Source organism: Mus pahari, chromosome X, assembly GCF_900095145.1.
Source record: "Mus pahari chromosome X, PAHARI_EIJ_v1.1, whole genome shotgun sequence".
NCBI classification, from domain to species: Eukaryota; Metazoa; Chordata; class Mammalia; order Rodentia; family Muridae; genus Mus; species Mus pahari.
In genome coordinates, this window is record NC_034613.1 from 50912679 (window position 1) to 50936229 (window position 23551).

Here is a 23551-nt window from a genome sequence, read left to right on the forward strand (position 1 = left end):
ACACACACACACACACACACACACACACACACACACAGAGGATGTTTTCAAACTCATGCAAGCCAGGTTGGCCTCAAACTCATAAGTAATTGATCCTCTTGATTTCACTTCCTAAATGCTGAGATTAAAGGTATGCACCACTCTAACTGGCTCACTTTAAATATTTTTATTTAACAAATGCATATATAGGAGACTTGGCATCTNTGTGTAGCAGGAATGATCACTGATGATGACTCATTTGATGGGTCATAGATGAGAGAATGAATGAAGAAATGAAATAGGCAATGCTAGATAAGATGGTAGACATCATTAGGCTTGGTCTGATAGACTATGTAGGGAGTAACCTAAGGAAGGCTAGATAACAGCAGTTAGAAGGGTGAGAGCCACAAAAATCTCTACTAATCCAAAGGAAATAGGAAACCTTGAAAAGCAGAACAGAAAAAATACTGAATCTGACCTGAAGGAATGGCATAATGTGGGGCACTCCCTCCTCTCTGTGTGAGTGATCACTGAAAAAAAAAATCACTCAAAATCAGCATAATACTCCCAGGAAAAGACAAAGAAAAAAGGAAGAAAGGAGATAAAAGTTATGCATGGCAGCTGCAGAGAAAAGATTTTCTGAAAAACACCTTTTCCTTGACACTGAACTGGAACAGTTATAGAATACCATTTCAAAAGACCCCTGTTGAGTTAACAGCCCCAGGGGCTCCAAACAAGACTGGTCTGTACTCCCTGGAAACTCAAAGTGAGCTATAGGCAGAACCTGGCCAGCGGAATACCTCTCCACTATGGTGAAAAATCATCGCATCAAAACCTTAGTGCTCAGCTAGGTGAAAACCTGGTCAGAGAAAGTGTAAACACAGTCAAGTTTCCAAAGCAGAATACCTAAGATAAGACAAACAGCTAAATGAAATAAGCAAACAGAGGATATGAAAATGGAATTCAGCAGAGTTGGAAATACTAAAATAGAGTAAATAGAAATACTGGAAACAAATTTTCAGTAAATCAAATGATAAGCTCCTTAAAAAGCTTTACCAATAGAATGGATCAAAGGGCTTAAAGACAAGGCAGAGGAACTGAAACATAAGACAATGACAATATGAAGACAGAGAGATGGCTCAGTGAGTAAGGGCATCTGCTGCCAAGCCTGGCAATCTGAGTTTGATACCCAGGACCTACATGATAAAGGGAAAAAACAGATTTCTTCAAGATGCTGTAGCACCTATGTGAGTTTACACACACACACACACACACACACACACACATTCTCTAAATGTAATTTTGATAAAGGTAAAAACTAATAAGTTACAATCAGAACATTTGAGATCCACGGTGTTGTGGTTTGCATAAGTCACTAATATTGGCACTATTAGGTGTGGTCCTGTTGGAATAGGTGTGTCACTGTGGATGTGGGCTTTAAGACCCTTATCCTAGTTGCCTGGAAGCCAGTATTCTACTAGCAGCCTTCAGAAGAAGATATAGAACTCAGCTCCTCCTGCACCATGCCTGCCTGGATGCTGTCATGCTCCCACCTTGATGATAATGGACTGGACCACTGAACTTGTAAGCCAGCCACAATTAAATTTTGTCTTTATAAGAGTTGCCTTGGTCATGGTGTTTATTCACAGGAGTAAAACCCAAACTAAGACACACGGAAAGACCAAAACTATGAGCTATGGGTCCAGAAGAACCTTGTGTTAAAGAAACAGAAAGCAATTTCAACAAAACAATAGCAGAAAATTTCACAAATGTATGTCAGCCAGAATTACATGGTGAGACCCTGTCCCAACAACAACAACACCAGCAGCAGCAGTAGTAGTAGGAGTAGCAGCACCACCAACAAAAAAACAAAAACAAACTAAAAGAACAAACCAAAACATAAAACCAAACCAAACAAAAGCTTCTAAAGGATGATGAATAGGACACTGAAATCAAGGAGGGAGTTAAAAAAAAAAAAAAAACCAGAACAGAATGAAAATACAACATACCAAAACCCAAGGGCTAAATAGTCCTGAGAGTAAAATTTAAACCTGTAAGTATCTGCATTAAAAACATCAGACTGGGCTGGGGTGCATGTTCAGCGCATGTAAAGCCCTGTGTTCATTCACCAACACCACATAAATCAATTCTGTACATTCTGGTGTGTGCATAAAAGTAGACACCAGAAATCTTAGTACCTGGAAATTAGAGACCCAAAAATCCTAAGTTGAAGGTCACCCTCAGGTACATATTAAGTTCAAGGCAAGTCTGAGATACACGAGACATTGCCAAAGAGGGAAAAATCTGAGCTCTCTAATAACACAGAATGTACCTTGGGGCCTTGGAAAAGTAAGTACGATCTAAATTCCAAAGACAAACACAAAAAGAATTCATTAAAGTTACAAATTATTGAAATGGACTGGTGTGGTAGCTTACACTTAATTCTATTACTTGTGAATCAAACCCAGTAATCCCTGTGAGCCTAAGGCTAGCTTGATCTGCATAGTGATTCCCAGGCTAGCCAGGGCTACAGAGGGAAACATTTCCTCAAGACGTAAACAGTGGTCACTTTGGCAACACATATATTAAAACTGGAAGTCTACAGAGAAAATTAGCATGGACCCTACACAAGGATGACATCCAAATTCGTAAAATGTTCCATATTTTTGAAAACACTCAGCACCGGTCAAGCCATTGTGAAGTCAGTGTGGAGAAGAGTAAAATCCTAAAATTAAATCTACCAAATGACCCAGCTGCCCCATTCCTTGGCTTATGTCCTACTTCACAGATACTTGCTCAGCTATTTTTATTGCTGCTTTATTCACAGCCTAAATGTCCTTCAACCAATGAATGGATAATGAAAACGTGGGTATATTTACACTGTGGAATACTATTTGGCTGTAATAAATAAAATAAAACCATTAATTTTGCAGGTAAATGGAACTAGAAAAACATCATATTGAGGTGAGGTAACCCAGACCCATAAAGACAATTGTCAGTTTTTTTTCCCTCTTATATGAGGATCTTAGCTCCAAATTACCAAACTGAGTACATATCTTGGATTAACTGTAGGAACCACAAAAGTAATGAGGGACCACTGCTGGTGTAGGGGTTTAGAGAACCACAGTAGGAACCACAAAAGTAATGAGGGACCACTGCTGGTGTAGGGGGTTTAGAGAGCCACAGAAAGGGGAATACAAGTACAAGTGATCTGATTGGGGAAATGAGAAAAATGTGGGGCTCTAATTTGGAGAAAGGGGAAGATATATACAGGAGAAAGAAGGAAACAGGTGAAGTTACAGTAAGAATATTTGGAAAATGTCATAAAGAATCATACTGTTAACTATCTAATCATACCTAAAACCAAGCCTATAAAAATTGTAAGTCTGTGTATAAATGAAATATAGAGATAAAATGAAATTTTCTTATCTGGGCTGACAATGCTCCAAGAGTCAAAGATCACCCAATAAAACACCACCAATAATAGGCATGAGAAGGTCCCTTTTGAGTTGTTGGTCAGTCTATTGCTATTGTTCTTAGTTGCCTCCAGGAGGTGGAAAGTTTAAATTCCTATTGCTGAAGATACCATGCACTTCAGACAAAGGACCTGGGGGCTCCTGAGCTGTAACTGACCCGAATGCCTCTACCCTTAGAAACAGCATTCAGAAAGTACTATGCAAGCTTCCAAATGAAGGAGTCAACCTACAGTGATATCCAACTATGATGCCTATAAACCATATTGAGAACTAGAATTGCATAATAACACTAAGGGTGCAGTACTGACACATAGTTTGTTAGTAACTAGCAGCTAACTGGCTTTAAGACCCGTTTAACAAGAGGGAACTCCTGCTTGGTACTGGAAACATAGTTAACTATTGAGAAATAGTGAAGTCATGCGTCTTGGAAGAGAACACACAAGCATCAATTTACTAAATCAGCATTCTAACTACATTCTAAACACTTGCTTAACATCAAAGAAACATTTTTAGAAATGGAAAGATAACAAACATTATAGAAATCCACAGCCAATCAAATGCAGAGTTGTGGATGTCCAGTCCCAACAGATACAGCTACAACTTCCACACCTAAGGCCCAGGGAACACTGAAGAAGAGGCATCAGAAAGATTGTAAGAGCGAGATGATCAGTGAATCCTCTGAGAGACTGTGACCCCTAGTGTTATCAGAAGCTACACCTATAGAGTCTCACCAATATGACAACCTAAACATGAGCTGAACAAGGACAAAAGGCCACAAAGCCTCAAACCTACACAAGGTACTCTAGGCGACTAAAGAATGCTGAGAGTGGGAGAAATTGTCTTTCCTAGGGAAGAGCACACCAATTGGTTATCTAATACCAAATGGTCAGCCCTGAAAACATATATGTAACACACATCATCCAGACTGAGCAGCTTAGAGTCACACATATGTAACACAGATTATCCAGACTGAGCAGCTTAGAGTCACACATATGTAACATACATTATCCAGACTTAGCTTAGAGTCACACATATGTAACACACAATATCCAGACTGAGCAGCTTAGAGTCACACACATGCAACACACATTATCCAGACTGAGTAGCTTATAGTCACTCATATGTAACACATGTCATCTAGATTGTGCAGCTTAGAGTTACACACATGCAACACACACTGTCCAGACTGAGTAGCTTATAGTCACTCATATGTAACACACATCATCCAGATTGAGCAGCTTAGAGTCACACACACATGCAACACACATTATCCAGACTGAGCAGGTTAAAGTCAGGAATGAAAGTGTGTGTGTGTGTGTGTGTGTGTGTGTGTGTGTGTGTGTGTATGTGTGTGTAAGTTTGGAGAAAGGAAAGGGAAGGGAGAAATGATGTAATCATATTACGATCTCAAAAATAATAGAAGAAAAATCTGAAATGAAAAGATAAATACATATACAAAAAACAGAATCAATGAAACAAACATTTGATTCTTCAAAAGGATAAAAAAGGTCCATAAACCCTTAGCTGAACAAAATATCTCTTTGGCCTGGATCTATATACTCTTAATGGATAAAACATTATTATACATGATTAAACATTATTAAATTTATACTTTAAGAAAGCTGACTTCAAAATAACTTCAAGTCTTTTATATCCACAGGAATGCCTTGGTTTTGATTGATAGAAATTAAACTGCAGAGTTCAGCACTGTGGTATACATCTGTAATTCTAGTACCTGGGAGGCTGTGGCAAAGGAGCATGAGCCAGCCCCAGTTACAAAAGAAGTTTGATTCAAATCTGGGTTACATTGCAAAATCCTGTTTCAAAAATAATCCCCTGCAAAACAGCTAAATTATAAATATTTGACCACATACCTTGTAGAAGAAATATTGCACAAGATGTGCTATTCTCACATAGTATAGATGTCCATGAGCCAATAGCAGTTTCTTTAAATGCTTAAACTTTGGAACAGAATAATCACTATTCCTGGCTGCTTGACGGCCTTCTTTTCCTTTAATACCTAAAGAGAGAATATCTCCATATGGTGCCAATTTTTTTACAATAACCAAACGCCTGATTTGTGTTTATATTTTTAAGTTGCTTAAATGTTACAAATCAAGTGTGCACCTTTAGTCTTTTGAAAAATAAAAATGTGCTGTAACAGTGCTATCAACATATCAAATAAAAGTATGTTTAACTGATAAGCTATTTGCTAATATAATAATATAAATAATTAAGAAGAGTTATTATTTCAAGTATAAACCAAAAAAAAAAATCTGGAAGGGAAAAAGCCACCTGAATACTATTTAAGGCCTTCAGTATGTGCTTAATTGTGCACAACACTAAACCTACTGTGATATTAAGGCAACTCAGAAGGCTGGGTTTTGCAGTCAGGGGAACCAATGAGAAGACAGTGAATCTCTGTCTCTGAACGAGGCTGGATAGCTACACATGGATTTTATTAGTCAGGTCATTTCCTCTTTGGGAAATCAATGAGCAAACTAAGAATTCCATGCTAAATCATTCTACTTCTGAATGGGAGAAGTAATTTGGGAACCTAAATGTCACTATAACAATTTCCAAGATATTAATTCTCTATGTGCTCCCAATCAATTGCCCAATGTTGTTGGGGTGTTAGGTTGAATGCTTAATAGCAATCGGGAAGGCAAAACCTGATGAAGGTGGGAGAAAAACTGTTGGTGTATATCTATATAAGACTTCAACACCAGAGCCTAAGGTGTTCATAAATACCACTGTGTGGAAAATGAGCCAATTAGTGATCAGCTTTTAACCTCTAACAGTTAATACTCTCAAAAGAAAGAGAACTGTAAGAGAGTAGACAGATTGGCTAGAGGTGTAAAAATTTAATAAAATATCATTCACACTGCCAAAATAAGATCTACACAATTAATTGTGGCTCAAGTACATTTGAAAAATCCACTTTGTAATTGGGTGGTGGTGGCACATGCCTTTAATCTCAGCTCTTGGGAGGCAGAGGCAAGTAGATCTCAGAGTTTGAGGCCAGCCTGGTCTACACAGAGAGTTCCACGACCACCAGGGCTACACAGAGAAATTCTGTCTAAAAAAAAAAATTAAAAAATCATAACAAAAAACAAAAGAAAAAAGAAAAAGGAAAAACTCACGTTGTCTGGCAAATATAAAAATACCCTCTAACTACACTATTAGTAGGATCTTTGAATGCTTTTTATTAGACGAAGTCTTTCATTAGATTAACAATTATTTCCACGCTCAAAATCCAGATTAGTAACCAAAACAATCTAGCGTAAACACGATTCAACCTACGAAGAAATACTACTAATAAGACTTTATAGAGGCTATCACATTAAATATTTCTCACCTATTCCCACATGGGATTCCAAAATCATACTGACATCATTGGCACCATCACCTATTGACAGTGTTATGGGGCTGCCTTTCAAGTTCTTCACCATTCTGACAATCTAAACATTAAAAAGAGACAGAAAAGTTAAAAGCAGAATGTGTAACAACTCACTAGGGTTTACTGTCATTTATAAGCAAACAGAAATATATATAAGAGTTCTCGGGTATAACGTAATAAGTCATTTAAAACACAACACCAGTATCCCATTTGCTTCTAGGTCTGTACATGCATAAATGCTCAAAACATTTCCTGCCATGCTTTCTTCTTTTGCCATCTTTTTATGTGATCTTTTTAGATTACATTGTGAATGTATAAGTGTGGAGATCATAAATTGGATTTGAGGTAACATGTACAAAGCCACTAGAACAAGAATGGAAAAATCAGAACAGTTTTGGTTACCTCCTATTCCCTCTTCTGAAGACATCTCCTTAGAATACCCCATTGAGATAGGGATTCCACAAGAAGACCAACAAGAGCCAACTAACCTGGACCTTTGAGGAGTCTCAGAGACTTAAGTACCAACCAAAGAGCATACATGGGCTGTAGTAAATGTGCAGCTCAGTCTTCATGTGGATCCTCCAACAACTGGAGTGGGGGCTTACCCTGATTATTTTGCCTGTCCGTGTATCCCGTTTCCCTAACTGGGCTGTCTTTTCTGGCCTCAGTGGAAAGGGTGAGCCTGGTCCTGCAGTGATCTGTTGTGCCAAGGCAGGCCTTCCCCTTCTCAGAGGAAGAGGGGAGGAGGGATAGGAGAAGAGCTATGTGTGTGTGTGTGTGTGGGGGGGGATGGTAAGGGTGGCTGTGCTTGGAATATAAAGTGAATAAATAAATATATTAATGGAAAAGATACCTCAATAGTAATTATGGAACAAATGCTAATTTTGTACCTATATGACTTTTAAATAAATTTTATTAATTTTTCTCACTATCCAATATGGTTTGTTCTCTCTTTCAGATAGCTACATTTCAAAGGGAGTATCTTAAAGGAGGTGAGAGTTGCAGAAAAATATTCAAGATGGGTGTACAAATTCAGTTACTTTCCAAATAGTATCTTATCTAGGTGTGAAAGTGATTGCAGTATGGCTCAGTGTTGTGTTCAGGGCAAATACTGAACAAAAATAAGTTAACCTCTGGTGTTGCTAAACAAGTTCTTCTTTAGGGTTCTCCAAAACCTCCTCAGAAAGTTACTTGTGGAAATGTTTTGGTCAAAGCTGTCTTCCTACTCTGTTTCTGCTCACTATCTATTCTTAAGATTCCTTGGGATGTAATAGTCTTAACAAGACATAAATGTTTCAGCTGCTAAACAATGCTTTCTAAAAAGTCTGTTCCCTTGATTTCTCTAACTGGTTAGCATAAATAAAATTCATTTTCAATATAGATGAAGAGATTATAAATAACCTATGCAAGGAAGGCACACCATAGTAGTTTCTTTAAATAAGACTAAGATTTTACTTGTGTTAAAAGCATTATAAAACACCTACATGTTCTGTGTCATTCAACATAAAAATGAACTGAAATGTTATTTGCTTGATCTCTCTTCTTAATTTGGTTCCTATAAAATGCTTAATAAATGATAAAGCTAAAGCATCCAAACCCCATTCAGTTTTAATGAGCTACAATAATGGCTAACTAATGTACACTTCATATACTATGTGCACCAATGATCTCTATCCCTCAAGGATTAAACACTGCAGTCTGGAAGGCAAGAAAACCATCAAGGGTGACAATGTTTGCAAGAAAAGTATAGGTTAAGGCTGAAAGATTAATTTGTCCTTGTGGAAAAAAAAACAAAAGGATTTGTGGTCACTGAGAATAAAGTCATGGAGGATTTGGTAAATATGGAGTTTCCCCCTAATCTCTTCAAGTTACCTATACTAACAGTTTTTCTCAAAACTGTGGGAAGCTCTCAAGAAAAACAAGTGACTGAACTAATAGCTTTACTCATCAAGTATAAATGTATACAACATACTATTCATAATAATATAATAATATAAAAAATGAAGAGGTGTAGTCATTGAAAAGCACGTAAGTGAAATATAGATTAGTTATAAACAGAAGTATATTAGATAACCAGATAAACAATAAAGATAACAAAATATGCATATGTACAGGAGTCCATGACATTATGAGTACATGACATTATCCAATTATCCATATAAAAGCTGGTGAGATGGCTCAGTGGGTGAGGGTACCTGATACCAAGTATTAAGACCTGACTTTGATCCCTGAAACCCACATGGAGGAAGGAAGGAACAGACTTCTTCAAGCTGCTTTCTTTTTTTTAAATGTTTTTTTCAAGCTGTTTTCTTATCTCCACATGTGCAACAAAGTACATGTACCACATGATAAATAAATCAATGTAAAAAAAGTGGGAGTGGGTGGGTAGGGGAGCAGGGCAGGGGGAGGGTATAGGGAACTTTCGGGATAGCATTCAAAATGTAAATAAAGGAAACATCTAATAAAAAATTTCTATATAAGAAGTTTATGATATCAAGTAAGAGGAAAATATTTGCCAATTAGGCATTAATTTACATTAGCGTTTTTTTTGTTGTTGTTGTTGTTGTTTCTCTGTACAGCCCTGGCTGTCCTGGAACTCACTTTGAAGACCAGGTTGGCTTCGAACTCAGAAATCCACCTGCCTCTGCCTCCCAAGTGCTGGGATTAAAGGCGTGCGCCACCACTGCTGGCTTATAGTAGCGTAATTTAAATCATGAAATTCTAGTAAAATTTGTGTGTGCAGGGAAACAATAGGGTAGTCCCAGAGAAAAAAAGGAATGACATACAAAAGGCACACAGGGAAGTGAAGATAACAAACACTGATAAAGTAGGTCTGGTGTGATCATATTCACACATTTTCACATATAGATAATAGATTCAGGTCAACATGGAAGGATACTGTACAAGCAGCAGAGTGCAGAAGGCACTGGTAGAAAACAAAATGAGGAAACAGAGATGCTAGGAGGCTACTTACAGATGAAGTTTAATGAGCTCTGAAGAAACAGGCAGAAAAGACTAGTAAAATGTACTAGTAAAGCATAAGAAGTCAATAAAGAATTTGAGTTTAAAAGTTAAAACTCTAGTAAGCTTGGTTATAGAAACAAGAAATGCCAAGAAAAATGATGGTTAAACTGCGAGAAGGCAGAGTTGGAATAATAAAAAACAATCCCAAGAAGATGGGTTTGTAAGAAACTAATGACATAGAATCCCAAAAATTTAGACAGAAGGTAATGACTTAAACTATATGGATGCACGAGATGAGAAGGTAATAGTCTGGAAAACTAACTGCAGTGACAAAGATAAAATACTTCGAGGTCTGAATCACAAGATACCATATGTTCTGGGAAGGAGGACAAATATGGGCAACACCAAAAGGTTTCATGAAAATGAGAGCTATGACAAAAATTAGGTAGGATAAATAGACTATATGAGATTTAGGGAACAAAAGAAAAATGGCTCCAGCAACAGGAATAAAATAAGACCAGGGAAAAAACAAACTGTTCAAGAAAATTGTAAGATCTGTCTTATGAAACTATAATTTAATGTGATAGTAGGGAATCAAAATGGCAATGTCTAGCAGACACCTAGAAATAGGAGACTTAATCTTAAGAAAAAGTCAGGTCTAGAGCTGTATTCAGTGGAAGAATTGAGGGTGGGGGGAGGGGAAGAGACTAAGACTATAAAGTGAAAGTAAATAGGGGAAAAATCTACCAAGCAGATAGAAAATCTAGGGGACTTCAGGTTCTATTCTCAGTACCCACATGGCAGCTAACAAATGTCTCTAACCCCAGTTCTAGGGGTCCTGATACCCTCTTCTGGCCTCTGTAAACACTAGGAACCCAAGTGGTGCAGATTTATACATGCAGGTAAAATACTCCCACACATCAAAATAAAATAAAACATTAAAAATGCAGGATGAAACCAAATGAAAAGGTACAATGGGAAAGCGAAGGAAAATATCAGCATTTTGGACAAGCACAAAAATCAAATTCCTCTACTGTAGTAGAGGAACAAGGAAAAGAATAGTAAACTGGGCCAGGTTTCTCTGTAACCAAGACAGTAGGATAGTAAGACAAAAGATGACAGGATACATAGAGCTAAGAATGTCATGAAGAGGAAGGAACACTAGGCAGAGGCAGTAGAATCTAAGTACTTATTACAGAACTCTAAATAGTAAAGAACTGCCAGCAAGCTTGATGGTACAAAGTACAGTATAGATACATTGTTTGCTCACAAAAATCCAGGGAAAGAAATGAGATGTGCACAAAGGATCCAGAATGAAAAGTTAACTAATCTCAAATTACCTGGGCTTTTTGTAATGGTGCCATCCGGCAGCAGAGCACTGCAGTGCATTTCATACAGATTTGTAGAAAAATACTTTTATAGTTGTTTGAACTACAATCTTGACTAGAATTTAGTATGAGTGACAATGTGGAGCCATCAATGATTAATCCATATTCCTGATGTTCTGTCCATGCTCTGAAAAAGATTTTTAAAAATGTATAATTAAGACCTTGATTTTTATTTTCTTTTGAGACAGCTCTCACATCGCTCCAGGTGGCCTTCACTTCTCTCTATAGCTGAGGATGCCCTTTAACTGCCTAATCCTCCTGCCTCCATGTCTCAAGTTCTATGAGTACAGGCATGCACCACTATACCCTATATGATTTTGAGTTTCTCAACCACTGAGGGGGAGTATTCCAGATAAGACAAGTCACCAATTCTAGTTTCCTTCATCAATCATCCCAAAGAATAAATTGTCTCTAATAAAATAAAACAATAGTGACTTCTGGTTAGAAAAAGATACTTAGGGAGAAAATTAAGATATCAGACTCCCAAAGTGGGAGCAAACATTAACACTGTGATAGACATCAAGAAAGAGAGTTGGGGACTGGAGAGATGCTCAGTGGTTAAGAGCACTGACTACTCTTCCAGAGGTGCTGAGTTCAATTCCCAGCAACCTCATGGTGGCTCACAACCATTTTTAATGGGATCCAATGCACTCTTCAAGTGTGTATCTGAAGACAGCTGCAGTGTACTAATATAAATAATAAATACATCTTTTTTTTAAAAAAGAGAATTGTTGTTTTTACATTTTTATTGTGTGTGTGCTCATATGCACAAGCATGGCACATGTGTGGAGGTCAGAGGGCCATTCTGGAATTGGTTCTAGAGATCAAACTCAGGTCAAAAGGCTTGTGGAGCAAGTGCTTTTAGATGATGAGCTAGAGCACTGGTCTAAGAAGGAGAGTTTTAGGGAGGATATAATTGATAATATCAACTTCAGTAGAGAAATGAGGAAGAAAACAAAACAAACAAAATAGATTGCATCAAGTTTGCCTATTAAAAAACCTGTAGAGTAATAAGAACACAAATAATAGGCAACAGGGGGCAAATAGTGCAATGGGGATCAAGGACTGCCCACATGGTTGATTCTAAGTTTTGAAAATTATAAAAACGAAGGTGGTTGTGCACTGTAAAACTTTAAAATTCGTTTTTTAAACTACAGGTTAATTAGTTAGACTATTATGAAATGATGCAAAATTCAATAACTCATCAGTTAAAACTCCTGGGGAAACTGAGAAAACATAAAGTGACTTAAGAGCAAACAAATTCAGCATCTTTGCCTGAATGACAAAGGAATCCAGAGAACAGGAATTTTCTTTCTTTCCTTTCCTTTCCTTTTCTTTTTTTTTTGGTTTTTCGAGACAGTATTTCTCTGTGTAGCCCTGGCTGTCCTGGAACTCACCCTGTAGACCAGGCTGGCCTCGAACTCAGAAATCTACCTGCCTCTGCCTCCCAAGTGCTGGGATTAAAGGCATGTGCCACCATTGCCCGGCAAACATGATTTTCAAAGAGGGCAAAACATCAAGAAAATATATTGCTCACTAAAGAACATTATATAAATAAATACTTGTATCATTTTTTGTTGTTGTTTTTTTAATATGGTTTACTTGTATCATTTAAATAAATACCGTTTTATATCACCTAGGGGTTCTTAACCCTAGCCTACCTATATTCAAAGGACTGTCCATGACTAGCTCTATTTGTAGATTAATGAAATCTGAAAATACTGGGCAATGTAGACAATGAGAAGAATGAGGAATGTCTTATCTCTGGACACTAAGGTATTGTAAATCAGAAACTTTCCTTGAAATTCTTAGGCTCCATAAATCTTTTTTCCTTTGCTAGTTGAAGACAGAATCTAGGTTTATTTGGATCCTGTTGGAGTACTGAAGCACACAAATTCACATGGAAAATAGTCTAGAACCACAAAAACTGTGTAAACAGTTCCAGAGTCTGATGGTATTATATGTCCAGATTCTAAATGTTTATAAATTTAACTACTGTAAAAGTTTTTTTTTAAGAAAAATGAAAACAGTTACTGTTATAACCCAGAAATTTCACTACTGAGTATATACAAGAGCAAAATGCATGTCAAAGAAATATATGTGCTCTAGTGTTCTTTTTAACACTATTCACAAGAGCCCAGATGGAAACTACCTAAGTATCTATCAACTAATAAGAGAACAAATATGATACATACATAACTTAGAATACTACTGAGCTACAAAAATAAAATTCTGTCATTTGCAACTACATAGACAAAAGGAATGGATCTCATTATCTTATGTGTAATAAGGAAGTAAACAAAAAAAGTACAGGCATAAAGAGACATATAGTAGTCGAGCAGTGGTGGCGTACGCCTTTAATCCCTACACTTGGGAGGCAGAGGGAGGCAGATTTCTGAGTTTGAGGACAGCCTGGTCTACAGAGTAAGTTACAGAACAGCCAGGGCTACACAGAGAAACCCTGTCTCAAACAACAACAACAACAAGAAGACAAATAACATATGACTTCATTCATATGAAACTCAAAGCATTGATATCACGGAAATTTAGAGTATTAAGGTACAAAGGCTGGGAGAGTATATGGATCTAAGGGTGGGGAAAAGTTCATCAAGAGGTATTAAGTAATATTTATCACTGGATAATTAAGTAATATTCATCACAGGGTAAAGAAATTTTGGTATATTACCTATACAGTAGGGTGGCTATAGGCAATATTAATATCCATAATTTTAAAATGTTAGATTCTGGAACTTTTTATTGTAAAGAAAGGTGCTGTGGGAAAAATGTGTTTAGCTACACTTTAAACATTATACAGTAAACACATATATTAAAATTTCACATTAACCTATTAATATGTACAATTTTATGCTTTTGTTTACATGTAAATTATAAATTCATTTATAAAAAGAAACTGAGAGCTGGGGATAACTCAGCAGTAGAATGCTTGTCAAAGATGTGTGAGGCCCTAAGTTCGATTCACAGCACTGCCAAAACTTTTTGAGTTTTCACACTAAATCTTGAGAAATCTATTTGTCTTTTACATTAAGAGAGATATAGAGCAACAAATAATTTCAAATGGAGAATTAGTCAAGTCCTCAGGGAAGGTTTTAACTTAGAAGAAAAAAAATCAACAAAGAATAGTAAATCACAGCCAATAGAACTTTCTACATAAAGAATCTGTTATTTACATTTGGATCGATGTATAAATTAATAAATAGATGTGCTTTCTTACTTTTTAAGGCTTCTAGTGCTTTTAGGAAATTCATGCAGCAACTTCTTACGATATTCGATTAACAGTTCATGTAATCGATCTTCTTTCCTTTCACTTTCTTCAATGGTTTTTGTGGTCAGTTCCAAGAGCTCAGTATTGGTTTGGAAAAGGCGACAGGCATAGCAAGTAGATTTGGCTGTTTCCATCTTGTCCCCAGTAAGCACCCAGACTTTTAAGCCAGCTGCATGGAGAGCTTCAATGGTCTCTGCAGCCTGATCTTGCAGCCTAAAAACACAAAGAAGCCTTTAAGAGGAGGAAGGGAAAGGGGAGGCACAGGAGGTAAGAAATAATAAAATCAGGGAATATGATTAAAATATATGCATGTACAGGTTAGCCCAGGCAGACCTCCATTCTCTTGCCACTTCTCTGAGCAATTTATTAGATCTGTTGAGCCAGAACCCTACAGTAAGCTTCCCTTCCCCAACCCATCTCTCATGCTTCTGGAACAAGCCAAGCTGCCCTGAGCAGCCTGCTATTCTAGGGGACATCTATTCTCTCCCCCCCCCCCACCTTCATCAGACCTGCTGATCCTGAAAAATATAGGTAACCTTCCCTTCCCCATACATCTTCCCTATTGCTGAGTCCTCTGGAACAAGCCAAGCTGCCCTGAGCACTCTGCTAGCCCAGGAGGACCTCCATGATCCACCCACCTTCATCTCATCTCCAGCTCTTGAACCATGCAGACCTGCAGATCTAGAACCATACAACCCAAAGACACCCATCAGAGGCCTGCCACAGCAGGACCATCAAGATTCACCCTGGTCCTAATATCTCCTATGCTCCCAATACCTATTACAATAATAACATCCAAAACAATCCAGAACTTTAAGTCGTTGAAGAAAGAAATGAAGATATCAGAAGATGGAAAGATCTTCAATGCTCATGGACTAGCAGGATTAACATAGTGAAAATGACCATCTTACCAAAAGCAATCTGTAGATTCAATGCAATCCCTATCAAAATTCCAACACAATTCTTTACAGTCCTGAACAGAACAATTCTCAACTTCATATGGAAAAATAAAAAAGCTAGGATAGCCAAAATAATCCTGAACAATGAAAGACCTTTTGGAAGAATCACCATCCCTGACCTCAAAATGTACTACAGAGCAACAGTGATTAAAAACTGCATGGTATTGGTACAGAAACAGACAGGCTGACCAATGTAATCAAACAGAAGACCAGAAATAAACCCACAAACCTATGAACACTTGACTTTTGATAAAGCCAAAACCACACAATGGAAAAAAGAAAGCATCTTCAACAAGTGGTGCTGGTCTAACTGCATGTCTATATGTAGAATAATGTTAACAGATCCATATCTTTGACCTTGAACAAAACTCAAGTCCAAGTGGATCAAGAACCTCAACATAAACCAGATAGACTAAATCTCATAGAAGAGAAAGTGGGAAATACCCTTGAACGTATTGGTGCAGGAGACAAGTTCCTGAACAGAAGAACACTAATAGTTCAGGTTCTAATAGCAACAACTGATAAATGGGACTTCATGAAACTGCAAAGCTTCTGTAAGGCAAAGGGCACTGTCAATAGGACAAAACAGCAGCCTATAGACTGAGAAAAGATCATCATCAACCCTACAACTGACAGAGGGCTAATACCCAAAATTTATAAAGAACTTAAGAAGTTAGATACCAACAACCCAAATAACCCAATTGAAAAATGGGGTACATAACTAAACAGAATTCTCAACAAAGAATGGATAAGAAGCACTTAAAGACCTTGAGATTCTACCTTACACCCATAAGAATGGCTAAGATCAAAAACTCAAGTGATAGCACATGCTGTTGAGGATGTGGAGCAAGGGGGACACTCCTTCATTGCTGGTGGGAGTGCAAACTCGGACAACCACTCTGGAAATCAATTTGTTGGTTTTCAGAAAAATGGGGATTAGTTTTACCTCAAGATGCAGCTATTACCACTCCTGGGCATAGACCCAAATAATGCTCTAACATCCCATAGAGACACTTACTCAACTATGTTTATAGCTGTTTTATTTGTAATAGCCAGAAACTGGAAACAAAGTAGCTGCTCCTCAACTGGAGAGTGGATCAAGAAAGTGTGGTACATCTCTACCCAAGAATCAATGAGGATGTCCTTAGCAGTGACTCACAGCATTGTGGGTATGGAACATGAAGAGGCCACCTCCTGTAGCCAGGTAGGAACCCCAGTGGAGCAAGAGAGACACCAACCCACCCACAAGACTTTCATCCCCAAATTTTCCCTGTCTATAAGAAATGCAGGCATGTGGGAAGGAGCAGAGACTGAGGGAACCCAACTAATAACTAGCCCAACATGAGAGTCATCACATGGACAAGCATCAATCCCTAACACTCATACTCTGTTATGCTTGCAGACAGGGGCCTAGCATGGCTGTCCTCTGAGAGGCTCCCCCCAGCAGCTGACTCAGACAGATGCAGACACCCACAGCCAAACAGTGGCCTGAGCTTGGGGACTCTTAGGGGGATTGCAGCACGTAAGAGGATAGGAACTCCACAGAAGACTAACAGAGTCAACTAACCTGGATCCTTCGGGCTCTCAGAGTCTGAATAACCAACCAAAGAATATCATATACAGGCTGGACAATGCCGCCCCCCACCTCCATATATGTAGCAGTTGTGCAGCTTGATCTTCATGTAGGTCCTGAACAAGTGGAGTGAGGGCTGTCCCTAAAGCTGTTGCCTGTCTATGGAACTGTATGTTCTTCTAGCTGGGCTGCCTTGTCTGGCCTCAGTGAGAGAGGATGTGCCAGGATGGGGAGATAGCCAAGGGGGCCCCATACCAGGACAGAGGAGAAGAGGAGGAAGGATGGGGGAAGGATTATAGGAGGGGTAGCCTTGAGGGAAACAGCAGGATGTAAAGTGAATAAGTAAAAACTACACACACACACACACACACACACACACACACACACACTCAACACACAGGAATGCAACAATAAACTTCTTAATGTTTTGTAATATGGTGTTAATAAAATTTCCAGGAGGTGGCTAAAGAGAAGGTTAGGTATTAAAGCATGTTTTGCTCTCCAAGGACCCTAGTTTGATTCCTAGCACACACATCAAGTGGCTCCCAAGAGCCTGTGGCTCCAGCTACATCAGATCAGAGGCCTTTGTACTGCATGGGCACTCCCACATGCATGAAACTGTCATCCCTTCACACCCTAAATTTGTACACACAAACAAAAATGAATGAACATAGAAAGGTTTAAGTGGAATGAATAGGAAATAAGAGGCAATTGGGCAAGTGGGCAAACAAAAACAAAGGATGTATGGAAAATGTCATATGGAAATTTGCTATTTGGTATGCTAACTAATAAAATATAATTTAAGAAAAGATAAAGAAGTTCACTGAGATGTGCAGACATTGGGTCTTGGCAAGTACTTGTTTGAGTACTTCAATATAGCTGCATGGTGTTTTGAATTAATTTTTTAAAGTGATTTTTATAAATGAGTATGTAATGCTGCTTCCACAAGGCATAGATTATTAAATAAAATTCCAAGTGCTAAATATCTCCTCGCAAGTTTTTTTGTATTGCACTGTACTATACTATACTGTATTTTATTCTATTCGTATGGGTGTTTTGCCTGTATATATATCGGTGTACCACATGCATGCATGTTCCAAGGAGACCAGAAAAGGACACTAAATTCCCTAGAACCCAGGTCTTCTGAAAGTACAACTACTGCTCTTAAGTGCTGAGTCATCTCTCTAGTGATTGTGAGGACCCAGGGATTTTCCCCAAACTAAGTAAGAGCTTGTTATGGCTCGGAGTTGCTCACCAGAACTAAATGGTAAGACCCTATTGTTGAAGACACCATACACAATTGTTGCAGGATAGAAAAATAAAGACTAGAACTGAGTTGCATGCTTTCTCCCTGCTGGCTAGCTTTCAATGTGCTTAAAGGTGCTATGTAGTTATCATGAACTCTTTGAGTTACAATACTAATCTTCCAGGTAAGATGTGTCCACTGCTGCAAAGTAATTGACAGTAGTAACCACTACTCTTTAAAAGTTGTATTTGAGGGGGCTGGAGAGATGGCTCAGTAACTAAAAGCACTGGCTGGCACTGCAGAGGACCTGGGTTTGATTCCCAGGAACCATGTGGCAGCTTTCAACTGCTGGTAACTCCAGTTCCTAGGGATCTGACAATTTTTCTGGCTTCTGAATTATGCATGTAGTACATAGGCACACCTTCAGGCAAAACACCCATACACATTAAATAAATAAATCTCTTTTAAAAATTTTATTTGAAGGCCGGACAGTGGTAGCACACGCCTTTAATCCCAGCACTTATGAGGCAGAGGCAGGCAGATTTCTGAGTTCAAGGCCAGCCTGGTCTAGAGAGTGAGTTCCAGGACAGCCAGAGCTACACTGAGAAACCCCGAGTAAAAACAAACAAACAAACAAAAAACCAAAATGAACCAACCAACCAATCAAATAAAAAAATCCCACCAAAAAACTAAAAACTGTATTTGAGGCCCTTTCCATGAGAGGGAACTCTTGCTAGGTACTGCAAACTAGCTAAAAGTCTATAGCAGCTGAGGTACTAGGCCCTAGGAGGTAATCTGCTGGTTTTGTTTTGTTTTTAAACTAAGTGGCTATAGTGTCAAACTGACTTCTAAATATTTATGTTTATTCCTATAGATTAGTGCTGCTCTCAACCTTGGTTAGAGAAGATTCATTTTGCAGTGGGTGACAGTTAATGAAGTCAAAGTGATAACTAGTCAAAAGTGACAGTTGACAACTCAAACTTAAATGGGAAATTGATATAACCCCTCCAAGTTTTAGGAAACATAATGAAAGAGGGGACGGAGAGGAATTTAAGGCCTGGAAGAAGGGGAGGAATGCTTTGAACTTCTGGAATCTTGTGCTTTTGGACTTGTCATAGGCACTGCACTCATGAATCCACAGCATGAGTATCTATCTACACAAAATGGGGTCCACCAATTCTATCACGGGTGGACAAGGGGCTCAGAGTTACTCTCTGAGGAACTATTAGCAATTAATGGTTGCAGGGGTAGGATAGTAATTTTCTTTAGTGGCACAGCCATCACTAAATTGGTCATGCTTGGGCAAATGGTTATACTATTCATGCCCATGCAAGCAGTCTTAACTGAACTCAGTGGGTTGCAAAAACAAAACAAAGCAAAACAAAGCCAAACAAAAACCAAACAGAAATCAGACAAGGAAACAGACAAGAAAATAGGAGGGGATACTATTGGGTAGAAGAGGTTTAATGAGAGCAGGACTAGGATGAGAGAGGTTATTAGGGGATGAAGCGACTAAATTACAGTGTGTGTGTGTGTGTGTGTGTGTGTGTGTGTGTGTGTGTGTGTGTGTAAAACTAATAAATATTAACACAAAATAAAAACAACAAAAATTTTAATACTTTGGCTAAATATATGTCCATTACTTTTTGAGTAATTAAAAATTTATTGTATATGTATGGGTATTTTTCCCTGTGTGCACGGAATTATATTCCATGTGCATGTCTGTTGCTCAAGAATGGCAGAAAAAGGAACTGGATACCTCTGGACTCGAGTTATAGATGATTGTGTATACCATTTGGATGCTGGAAATTGATTCCAGGTTCTCTGGAAGAGCAACCAGTATACCAAACTACGAAACTATCTTTGAAAAACTTGTTTTATTTAAAAAATTAAAACATTATCTTTTCTTAAATAGATATTTTCTTTATTTACATTTCAAATGTTATCCCCTTTCCTAGCTTCCCCTCTGAAAACCCCCTATCCCCTCCCCACTCCCCCCTACTCCCCAAACCACCCAACCTTCACAGGACCTTGGGCCTCTCCTACCATTGATGACCAACTAGGCCATCCTCTGCTACATATGCAGCAAGAGCCACAAGTTCCACCATGCGTTTTCTTTGGTGGATTAGTCCCAGGGAGCTCTGAGGGTACTAGTTAGTTTATATTGTTGTTCCTCCTATGGGGCTGCAAACCCCTTCAGCTCCTCGAGTACTTTCTCTAGCTCCTTCATTGGGGACCTTGTGCTCCTTCCAATGGATGACTGTGAGCACCCACTTCTGTATTTGCCAGGCACTGGCAGAGGCCCTCAGGAGACAGTTATATGAAGCTCTTGTTGGCATCTGCCATAGTGTCTGGCTTTGGTGGTTTAAAACACTATCTTAATCAAATATCTAACCAAGTTCTATAATAATGTCTCAAAGAACTAAACCTATATATTTAAGTTTTTAAAAATTTATTTTAAAGTATTCAAAAATATATCCTGGCTTGTAGAAGGAGGTTAGATTAAATTCTTGAGCTACTTACTATGAATTTCCTTCCTGGTCATTTACCAAAATCTTACCCATTATTCTAGGCACCAGTTCAAATAATGATTCTACAATCCTGTCTTATATACTGTAAGGTTGTTTCATAAAAGTTCCATAAACAATTAGATGATTTAGTAAATATCCAAACGGCCATATTGATAATAGATTCATTTTTCTAAGATACATGTATTTACTTTAAAACTATTTCTAGAATTCAAAATTTGCTATTAAGTTTATTTAGATGACAATGCTAAAAGAGATTTCACAATATGTAAATAAATTACTAATCTGGTACACACCTAAATGACTGGTCATTAAAATAACAAGAGTAGACCTGAAGAAATACAATACCAATAGGCATGCTAATAGGACCAATAAAAGCTTAGGAGATAAAGAAGTCCAGGTAATTAAGGAATGCTGGCTGAGGGGAGAGAAATAGCCTTCTCCCTACCCCCAGGGAAATGCACACCAATTCCTTAGCCCTGAAAACAAAGAACATTAGAGACTGAGCAGGCATCTATATATTTAGGAATACACATATACACTTCAAGGAAAAGGAAATCATGATATGGGAAAGACAACAAAGTGGAGTTGGACATGGGAGGTTTTAGAGAGAAGAAAGGGAAGGGAAAAACTATACAATTAGTCTCAAAAATGTTAACAAGAATATCTAGTTACTTGTCTTCCACAGCAGTGGCTCCAATTAAATTCATGTTAGTCTCAATCTCATCAAAAACCTTTTCCAGTTTTTCTTCTCTATCTTGTAGGGCCATTTTTGCCTCTACTAGTTGTGCATTGATTCTTTCAAAATCATCTGGAGGAATTTCTTTGAAGGCTACACAAAGAGTCCGATACCCATCCTAGAAACAAAGCAGAAGTTTTATAGTTATCTCTGTAATAGCTAAGAGAATATTATACCCTTTTGAAGATTTATTTTTAATTATATGCTGTGTGTTTATGAGAATATGTCTCTGTATGTTTATGTTCACATGAGTGCTGATGACTGTGGACGCCAGAGGCATGAGATCTAGCGCTAGAGTTATAGGTAGCTATGAACATGGCAACTGGGAACCAAACTGGGGTCTTCTGCTTTTAACTGCTGAGCCATCTTTCTAGCCCAGGCATATTCTTGAAAGGCATTTGCTTTACCCATCCATCTGTATGAAAGAGAAATGCTAATGTTTAACTTCTTTAAATGAACAGCATGCAACTTAAAAGTTACTATTTCGGCCGGCGGTGGTGGCGCACGTCTTTAATCCCAGCCCTTGGGAGGCAGAGGCAGGCGGATTTCTGAGTTCGAGGCCAGCCTGGTCTACAAAGTGAGTTCCAGGACAGCCAGAGCTATACAGAGAAATCCTGTCTCGAAAAACCAAAAAAAAAAAAAAAAAAAAAAAAAGTTAATATTTCGTCAAGTTCAAAATAACTGATCAGTATCTTGAAAAAAATCCTTGAAACATCTTCACCAAGTACTAGTTCTAATCATAATACTGGTCTAGGATAGTAATTTATGTTAAAATAAAGAATATGGGAATATGACCAAATTTCCAAGTATGAAATAAACCCTAATTAACGTCAATATCTCTTTAGAAACCACAAACCTAGCTATCCCCACCATATCTCCATTCATTTGTTGAAGCAAGGGGTGCAGGCTCACCATTGCATTACGTTCCACATGGTCTTTGGTTAACTCAATTTGATGGTTATGTACCCTGGGAAAAATTGATGAATCTGCTCCTTTACAGAAAAGTAGTATATCTCCTAAAATAAAGAACCAAAGTAACCATCTTAGAATGTGAAGACTGGTAGCAGGATTTTAAAGAAGAGGTTACTCTAAGGTAGCCTTTCTCATGCAACTTCTATATATTTTGAATTTCTTCTATAATGTTAAACCAAATGGAATAAAATATCTAGTAGTTTGTGAGAACAATCACCATATCTTTAGAATATTATAGATATAATAAATAAGCCAAATACTACCTCATGCCCTCCTGCTACAGTTCCTTCTAGTAAATCATGGAGTACTAGGCTATGTCAAGGAACTCCAGGTGAGTATCTCGGAAAATGTAGCCAGTCATGACCTAGAGCCAAACACCAAAAACTCCCAAAGCCCAAGTTCATTCTAAATAAACTAACAACACTTGCTTGGTGAGCTACGCTGGGATTTTAAGGTTTTTAAAAAGGTATTTAAAATTCCTTTGTAGAATGTTAATATTATAAGTGAAGTTTTGGATCATATATTGTTGAATATTAAAAGACATTTTATCTTTATAAAGCAAATAGCTGTGCTTAACAAATTAAAAAGTATAGTTTTGGGACCAATACTTTGCATGCTATTTTTTCAGACATTTTGCCATTTGTAGAATATAGCTATAGATGAGCACACATGAAAATATTTAAATGCTAAATATTTTATTTCCAATTACACAGTGAAGTCTGCTTAAAAGTTATAAACAAATTCCATGGTCATATACTAAAACCAGTCTTCTGAGTTTGCTGTTATCCCAGAACATACAAGTAAATTGAACTATATTTCACCATGGCTTTGTCTGCAGTTTCATATTCTTCTCACTAAACAATTTGTAGCAGATTTAATACTAACATAAATCAAGTCTATTTTGGAAATAAACCTCTGGGGGAAGTCAAAGAAACACAGTGCACACATATACATACATCTGAGAGCTTGCAAATAAAGTAGGAGTGCCTACGTGGGTCTTTCAGAAGAATCTCAACAGGAGACCAACTACCATAGTGCAACCTA

The 23551-nt window shown here is 37.9% G+C and overlaps 1 protein-coding gene and 1 non-coding gene across 6 annotated transcripts in view; one reads left to right on the forward strand and one right to left on the reverse strand.

Moving 5' to 3' along the window:
* Positions 1 to 23551, reverse strand: part of Atp11c (ATPase phospholipid transporting 11C) — a 179947-nt gene that overhangs the window by 36569 nt on the left and 119827 nt on the right. For all 5 annotated transcript variants that reach the window (XM_021187669.2, XM_021187667.1, XM_029534090.1 and 2 more), the window contains 6 exons: positions 22448 to 22551; positions 21472 to 21653; positions 14440 to 14703; positions 11160 to 11334; positions 6814 to 6916; positions 5330 to 5475 (listed from right to left, as the gene is read on the reverse strand). In XM_021187669.2, the coding sequence (XP_021043328.1) occupies positions 5330 to 5475; positions 6814 to 6916; positions 11160 to 11334; positions 14440 to 14703; positions 21472 to 21653; positions 22448 to 22551 (974 nt within the window). The remainder of the gene's footprint in view (positions 1 to 5329; positions 5476 to 6813; positions 6917 to 11159; positions 11335 to 14439; positions 14704 to 21471; positions 21654 to 22447; positions 22552 to 23551) is intronic.
* LOC115063280 lies at positions 2541 to 2647 on the forward strand. The gene has a single exon (XR_003843144.1). It is a non-coding gene; the product is annotated as a U6 spliceosomal RNA (small nuclear RNA).